At 34.4% G+C, this 8,998-nt stretch overlaps 1 protein-coding gene across 1 annotated transcript in view; it reads left to right on the forward strand.

Moving 5' to 3' along the window:
- The window catches only part of LOC127627899 (polypeptide N-acetylgalactosaminyltransferase 9-like), a 165,415-nt gene extending 156,838 nt beyond the window's left edge, over positions 1 to 8,577 (forward strand). Inside the window, exons 9-11 of the mRNA XM_052104509.1 lie at positions 740 to 835; positions 6,828 to 6,995; positions 7,600 to 8,577. Of these exons, the coding sequence (XP_051960469.1) occupies positions 740 to 835; positions 6,828 to 6,995; positions 7,600 to 7,746 (411 nt within the window). The 3' untranslated portion in view covers positions 7,747 to 8,577. The remainder of the gene's footprint in view (positions 1 to 739; positions 836 to 6,827; positions 6,996 to 7,599) is intronic.
- The last annotated feature ends 421 nt before the right edge of the window (positions 8,578 to 8,998 follow it).

The following is an 8,998-nucleotide window of genomic DNA, read 5'->3' on the forward strand; positions in this document are numbered from 1 at the left end:
CGGCGCTCAACAGAGACCCCTAGTGTCGCTTCTCCGACACAACGTGGAGAGAGCGACAGAAGGGGAACATCTGTTACGACGTGTGTGTTTCCTATCAACTTTTAACTAAGAGAAAAAGTTACCTAATATGACTAAAGGTTTTTTATGTGGTTTATTCCTCACATTAAGCCACCAAAACGAATGAACAAAATCAAGACGATTCACTTTCTTTTTAACATTTTGGTAACACTTTACAATAAAGTTCTATTAGTTAACAGCATTATTTAACATGAACTATAAATTAACAATACTTTTACAGCATTTATTAATCTTGGTAATGTTATTTTCAACATATAGCAATACACATTTGTATTCAATATTTGTATATCTTAAATTCAGTTGTATTTTTATTAACTAGCAAATGCTGTAAAAAAAATATCGTTCATTGTTAGTTCATGATACCTAATGCTAATACCTAATTCTTAATTATAATCCCATTAACATAGGGACAAAAGTGTATTTTTTTATAAGGTGACAAGAAATATCGATGGCCATTTTATTTGCTCAATACACCCACCATTAATAGATTAAAGTGATTTCATACCATGTGTTTGTTTGTGTAGGCCTATCTATGCTGCTCTAACCAAAAATTAAAAACCAATTCCTACAAATTGACATACTGTAGCAATGTTGTTTTCACCAACAAAATTAGCTTGATTTAGTTACCAGTAGTTATGTTTTTTGTGTGTATATTTTTCAGGTGCGAAACAGTAAAGCCAGTGGTTACTGTCTTGACCAGGGCTCAGAGGAAGATGACAGGGCGATACTCTATCCATGCCATGGCATGTCATCACAGGTTAGTGTGATTTACCTTTGATTTTGGTTTAAGCCATTATACTGTAATCTGTGTAAAACATTGACTATCTCGTGTCTTATCCTGTTATTCAGAACAGCACCCAAATCCACCCAATAATGTCATTTATGTCAACCATCTTATGCAACTAAGCATTTATGCAACCAGAAAGGTTATGTATGTTTAGAGCCTAATATTAAGAGTTATTGGTCTGTTTACAAAAGAGTCTTAGCTACTGTAAGCTTGCTTTAGTACACTACAAGTCAAAGTTTGGATATACTTGACTGAATTTATTTTTGAACAATTTATTATAAATTTGTACTTAGTAGACAAAATAAATTGAGCCTATGTTTCAAATTATTTTTTTAACTAAACTTTTGATTTAAATAAATACATTTGGGCTGTCAATTGATTAAAATTTGTAATCAAATTAATGACATGGTATGCCGATTAATTAATAAAATGAATCACAATTAATTGTATATATAAATATTTGTTGAGAAAGCCCCTTGAATAACAATAATTCAATATATAATGATTCAATAATTATAAATAAAATGTATTTATTAATAGAAATAAGACAATTAAAATGCATTACATTATTGTGGCACGTGAGTAAAGCATTAAAAAAGACGGCTTTAGAATGCTATATTGCATATTGTTTATTTCCATATTAGTAGTTCGCTCCAAAATGAAAATGCTCTCATCATTTACTCATCCTCATGCCATCCCAGATGTGTAAGATTTTTAGAAGAATATTTCAGCTCTGAAGGTACATTCAATGCAAGTGTATGATGACCAGAACTTTCAAGCTCCAAAAATCACATTAAAGCAGTATAAAATTAATCCATATGACTCCAGTGGTTAAATCTGACTTCAGAAGTGAAATAAAAGCTGTGGGTGGGAAATCAATATTTAAGTCCTTTTTACTATAAATCTTCACTTTCACATTCGGAAAGTGAAAGTTGAGATTTATAGTAAAAAAAAAAGAACTTAACTATTGATCTGTTTCTCAGTGATTGCTTCGTTTCAGAAATACCGTATATTAAACATCTGGAGTGGTCTGGATTACTTTTATATTGCCTTTATGTGATTTTTGGATCTTCAAATGTCTGTCCACCATTCACTTAAATTGTATGGACCATTAGACCTGAGATATTCTTCTAAAAATCTTTGTTTGTGTTCAGCAGAGCTAAGAAAGTCATTCACATCTGGGATGGCATAAAAGTGAGTAATTGAGAATTTGAGAGAATTAAAAAAATTGGTGAACTATCCCTTTAAATTCTCAGCAGACAACAAAAATGATGGCAGGCTGCCAAGAATATACGATGCTTGCAACTCTAAACTACTATATCAACTTTGGCACATGCAACAGTATTCTATAAGAACAATCTGTGCTTTTTTCACCAATGCCAATGCCTTGATATGAACTGCAAGAATTAAATGAAATTTGTAATGAAATTGCATCCTTTTAACTTCGGTACAGATTATTCTTAGTTGGTGGTGCATTGCATCATTGCATGGACATGGATAATAGCTTAGTTTTAAATTAACTCTCGATTGTATCTTAAGTTCTGTGTCCTGTCCGCTCCCTTGCTAAATAATTATTTCATTTTTATAAGTCTTCAGTTTACATGTGACTTTGACATTTAAAGTTTTTATTATTCATTTGGATTAAATAGACCTAGAATATTAAAACAGCTCTCCTACCAGGCTATGACCTTTGATAGTGCGCCATGACCTTTTCATTGTTATCCATGCACAATAGAGCCATAATCCATTGAACAATTTGAAATACAATCTCACTCCCCCTCTATCCTCCCTCCTAAATCTTGTAAGGGAATGACAGTCTTAGTCTATAATCCAGGCCTAAGGGAAATAAAGCAATAGAAGTGTATTCCCATTGTATAATCAAATTACAATAATGGCTGGTTTTACATGATACAGTTAAGCTTCATTTTGTCCATGTTTTTCATCTCCCGGTCCAAAGACAAATTAAAAAGGGGACCAATTAATGGCATATGTGCCATTAAAGCCCATTAATAGTTATAGTAATAAACCACGTAAAAAAAAAATCATAAATCATTCATTGATTTATTTAAATGCATATGACTTTTAACACTGCTCTCAAATATTGGTTGTTGCCTTACTTTTCTATAATTTAATCAAGAAATCTGAAGTGTCATAATTGTGCTATATTACCTTGCACTGTGGAGTTCATAGCTTTGTTTTATTAAATATCACAAGCCTGCATCATGCTTTCTATTAAAGTTTTTAATTGTGTAATCGCAATTGTTCACGCATACATTTTGTACTGTATATGGTAAACAACTATGGGTATCGTGTTAGATAAATTGCCATTTCATCTTGTTTGTTTTTACGGTTCCAAACATGTATTTAAAAGGATGTTGATACTTTACAAACACACATAATAATGAAACCAGTTTAACATCTATAGTTGTTGCAAATGGTTTGTTGAATAACCATAAAGTTCAGTTAAACTGTATGTCCTTTTTAAATGTAGTAAAATGAATAAAAACAGATGCAAATGAAAAGTTTTGTTAATTGCATCATCAAAGGGAATTAAAGTTGTCAATTAATTAAGTCAATTGAAAATATTATAAAAAAATAAAAATGGTAACTGACTGTACAACAGACCCTTTTCACACTCCGGGTTTTGGAATGTGGAAGTAAATGATTACAGGATAAACTTTGACAGCGGTCACTGGGAGACCACATCAAATATTATTTGAACTTACCCATTTGCTCGAAGAGCAGAAGAAAAAGTCCACTATTACACATTTGAATGACTGTCCAGAAAAAAAAAAATAGAGAGATGTGGATTAAGCTGAGATGGGAGATGCCAAATTTACTGTCACTCTCTCAGCAGCTGTAACTGAAACCCCCTCGCAACTGTGGAAATTCAATATTTAAAACTAATTCCTGGGTGTTATAACACAAAAAATAATGTAAATTTACCCTCAATATTTAAAGAAATTATCATAAAGCTGAAAAGTGTCATCGCAGTCTGTGAAAATGGTTTATAATGTTCTATTTGCAAATGCATTAGGTATCATAAACTGAACAATATTTTTACCAACTTTTATTAATCTTGGTTAATTTATGGAAATATGTTGTCTACTGAGGTAGAGCACTATCCTGCCAGACATGGGCAGAACGTTGTTACGGACCACGGATGTTTAAGCTGTTGTGCACCATCTCCAGGACACTAGCGTGCTCTGGGTTGGGTTGGCAAGTATGGTGGCAAAGCTCATTTTTAGGGTGGCCACCCCATGCCACCCTTCTGGACCTGCCCCTGTCATAAGGTAGTTGCCTCCAAAAATGATCATGGGAGGAGTTATCGCAAAACTCCTCTTAACATATACTTTAGAAACCCTAAAACATAAGCGCATTTAGGCGTACTGTTCAATCTCTAAAAATAATTTATAAAGTGAAACACCTTTTCTCGTTTATTGAATAGCAAGCCTTTTTAAAAAGTGCAGTATCTCCTATTTGTCATCATTTAAAGGAAAAAAATCTTCCAACTGTGCCCATTGTGAAAACCTCTGTGCGGTATATCATCCAAGTGAATGCATCTCTACTATAAGGGCTGGAATCAGGTTACATTACGCATGAAGATGAGCTCGCTCTATTGTCAAAGTGCTGTTTTCACCTTGGTCACCACACAATTACCCTCTGTGCCATAGATTAACTTTACACAATAGAACAAGCTTGATTTCCATTCAATGTCAGCTTGTACTTCATTAAGATGTGTTGACCTTGGGATCTGATATCTGAGAGATTGGCTTTCAGCTGAATTATTGACCTGTGTTATTCAGTGCTGTGTACTTACTGTAATAGATAGCTGCTATCTCCACTTCCATCTCTCTAGATGCCAGAGTAGTAAGTATTGTGGAATTAGAATTAAAATATAACCTGTAAGGTGTGATGGTAATGATAATTGTAAACTGCCTGTCCTATATCTGATGGGCTTTTTGTAAAGCCCTTTATTTTAACAATGACTGCACAAGGGACACAATTTTCTCCTAATGGTTATGTTTCTGTAGAACTATAGTTTTAAATAGACTTATAGATATTATTAACTGTGGAAGCACTATAGAGAAGTAGGTATTACAATGCTAGCACTGTATTGATATTTTGCAAACATTTAAATTATTATTTTTCTAAACCCCTTAACCTTAATATCTAATGGCTTAACATACCATTCTAACGATGTTCTGTAGATAATTTTAGCTTTAGTTGTTTTGTTTAGATTTTTTTTTTATTTAAACTTTGAAAGTTTGATAGAATGAAAAAGAAAGTTTGATAGAATGTTGGGCAGTGGTGGCTCAGTGGTTGAGGCTCAGGGTTACTGACCAGAAGGTCAGGGGTTCAAGCCCCAGCACCACCAAGATGCCACTGTTGGGCCCTTGAGCAAGGCACTTAACTCCAAGTTGCTCTGGGGGGATTGTCCCTGTAATAAGTGCACTGTAAGTTGCTTTGGATAAAAGTGTCTGCCAAATGTAAATGTATTTGCATACTCAATTTCTGAATAATGAATTTATGTTTTTTTCATACATGCATTTGCATTACAAATTGTAATCGTTTCTTTCTTGCATCTATTGAACATCTCATTTTTAGACTGGTAAGACAGTGTCATGTTGTGTGTTGATAGTTACAATGGAACATGCTGAGTGTCATTACAATGGCAAATTTCAAAGCGGCTGTCAAAATCAAAATCTAATCAAAATAAAACCTCAGCTTCTTTCAAGCTTCCATGCAAGCACTGCTATTTCCTTCAAGTAAACTAAATAAAGTTTTAAACTGATATTTTAGCAATGGAGATGATTCATTGCCCTTTAAGTTGCAGTTATACACTGGCGGCCAGAAGTTTGGAATAATTTACAGATTTTGCCCTTATGGAAAGAAATTGGTACTTTTATTCACCAAAGTGGCATTTAACTGATCACGATGTATAGTAAGGACATTAATAATGTGAAAATAAAAGTTCTCATAAAAAAAATTATATGCAGCAATGACAGCTTTGCAGATCCTTGGCATTCTAGCTGTCAGTTTGTCCAGCTACTCAGGTGACATTTCACCCCACACTTCCTGCAGCACTTGCCATAGATGTGGCTGTCTTATCTGGCACTTCTCAAACACCTTACAGTCTAGCTGATCCCTCAAAAGCTCAATGGGGTTAATATCCATAACACTCTTTTCCAATTATCTGTTGTCCAATGTCTGTGTTTCTTTGCCCACGCTAACATTTTCTTTTTCTGTTTCAAAAGTGGCTTTTTCTTTGCAATTCTTCCCATAAGGCCTGCACCCCTGAGTCTTCTCTTTACTGGTGTTGAGCAGGTAGAATTTAATGAAGCTGTCAGCTGAGGACATGTGAGGCGTCTATTTCTCAAACCAGAGACTCTGATGTACTTATACTCTTGTTTAGTTGTACATCTGGCCTTCCGCATCTCTTTCTGTCCTTGTTAGAGACAGTTCTCCTTTGTCTTTGAAGACTGTAGTGTATACCTTTTTATGAAATATTCAGGTTTTTTTGCAATTTCAAGCTTTGTATGTGGCAAAACACAATGGTTAGCTTCATTTAATGAGCCAAATAGCTGTGTTGGACTGTAATGGCAAGTGATTTTCTAGTACCAAATTAGCAATTTAGCATGATTACTCAAGGATAAGGTGTTGGAGTGATGGCTGCTGGAAACAGGGCCTATCTAGATTTGATAAAAATTACTTTTTTCAAATAGTGATGGTGCTGTTTTTACATCAGTATTTTCCTGACTGTACTTTGTGATCAGTTGAATGCCACTTTGGTGAATTAAATTACCTATTTCCTTCCAAAACAGCAAAATCTGATCATTATTCCAAACATTTGGCTGCCAGTGTAAGTGTGGTATACAATAAATGAGATAATTTCGTACATCTCATACTTCACATCTGGCAATTTTATATTTTTTACACATTCCTCAATGTTTCTTTTCAGCTGGCTAGGTACACTACCGAAGGCTTACTCCAGTTAGGACCCCTGGGATCGACCACTTTTCTACCCGACACAAAATGCCTGGTGGATGATGGGAAGGGAAGAACACCAAGTTTAAAAAAGTGTAACATTGTTTCCAGGTCCTCACAGAGACTTTGGGATTTTACTCAGGTAAGAGAGTGCACTCTCACAAAGCACTTTATTTATTAGCTTACTAAAGGCTTCGGATTAATATTTTATTATCTACTTGAGACTCACTTGATTTGATTTTCCTTAATGGAGATCGCTGATATAAAAGCAACACACTCCTTTTAAAATAAATATCAAATATTGAAATAAGTAAATGGCTTGATGAGCATGCTGTCTTTTGTTATTGCAAGACAATTACCTTTTTTTCTTTTCTTAAAAGCACCCTCAAGATACCGTAGCATTTAAAAGTCTGAGACCACTTGTGAACATTTTTAATACAAGATTTGTCATAACAAAACAAAAGGCTGAACTGAAAAAAGTACATGAATTGCAGAATTTCTTGGTATTTTGTATGCATAAATGACAATGTGTGCTTGATCTGGCATGGACTCCATAAGTTTGTTCTAAAACCAAAAATTATTTTATCCAGGCATAATTTGAGAATTTTCCAAAGAGCATCTTGTGTGCTTTAATGAAACAAGGAAATCCAACCTTTTGTGCAATCTCAGATCTTTTAACCCCCACTGTATATTCTGTACATTTAAAATGCTCAATATATTTACGATCTTGTGTATTTTTTTTCTAGAATGGCCCCATTATAGGTCGAGACACAGGGCGCTGTTTGGAGGTTGAAATGTCCAAAGATGCCAACTTTGGCCTGCGGCTGGTCGTCCAGCGGTGCTCAGGACAGAAATGGATGATTCGGAACTGGATAAAACACCCTAAACACTGAGGAACTTCTGACCAGAAAAACAAACTTCCTGCATTGGAGAGCAGCCATAGACACAAACCCTGAGTCTGGGGTTTAGAAAAGAGACTGAGCCGAAGATCTCACATTAGGGATGTAAACGGCTCCAGTAGCCTCTTTCAGGGTAAAACAGTTTCAATAGATATGTCTAGAGGTGAAATTCTATCTTTAGACAGCTTTACTAATGAGCAAAGGGGATACAACAGAAGGCCATCTTTACAGGAGAAATATTTGCTCTCAGAAATATTTACCGTAAGTACTAAACACGTCCAATGTACAGACTCCCGGAATACCACAGCTTTCTTGTGTTAGTGAGGAGAATTTTGATAATCTCTCTTATTGAATCACAGACAGTAATATTCAAAAGGTGTGTGGATAAACAAAGAGAGAGAAATCTACATTGTCACAGTCTTCTGAGCAAAGTTTTATTTCTTATCAAAGGCCATATCAACACTTTTTTTCTTCAGGCTGAGAATTGCTTTGGATAATTTAATATCATGTTAAAACTTCAAATGTATATCCCAAGTGCTACAAAACAAGAAAGTAGGATAGATATAAAATTTAAACAGCTAGATCCAGCTCATTCTGTATTTTTATTCCTTGATTGTTCCTTGATTTACAGACTTAATTGCTAATGATCAGCAAAACCATGTGTTCACAGAAGAACTCATGTGCCTTTATCCATCCTAATGCAATCAGACCAGGGGATGTTCATCCCTAAGCATGTACAAAATATTTGATTTTAAATTAATTGAAATATGAATATACTGTAATGTTAAGAGGTCTTATTATGGAAACATGTTGTAAAACCCGATAATCCAGGATAATCAAAAAAGAAAATTAATAATAAACACAAGTTTTTCTTTTCTCTTTTATACAATATTGTGTGATGTATCAGGTTAAATATCTCAAAAACATATCCAAATCATACTTCATCCCTCAAAAAAAATAAAAAATAAGAAATTCCATTTTACATAAAGAAAATTAAGTCTATGATTTTTAATAGAATCAATACAATTATGACATTATTTTCATGACAATTGAGGACATTCTTATTGCTGGAATGCACCCAGATGTTATACTTTCAAGATTTTTTTTCTCCCCTTTTCTCCCCAAATATGGAATACCCAATTCCCAATGTGCTCTAAATCGTCGTGGTGGCATAGTGACTCGCCTCAATCCGGGTGATGGAGGACGAATCTCAGTTGCCTCCTTGTCCGAGACCGTCAATCCCTGG

Source organism: Xyrauchen texanus, chromosome 3, assembly GCF_025860055.1.
Source record: "Xyrauchen texanus isolate HMW12.3.18 chromosome 3, RBS_HiC_50CHRs, whole genome shotgun sequence".
NCBI lineage: Eukaryota > Metazoa > Chordata > Actinopteri > Cypriniformes > Catostomidae > Xyrauchen > Xyrauchen texanus.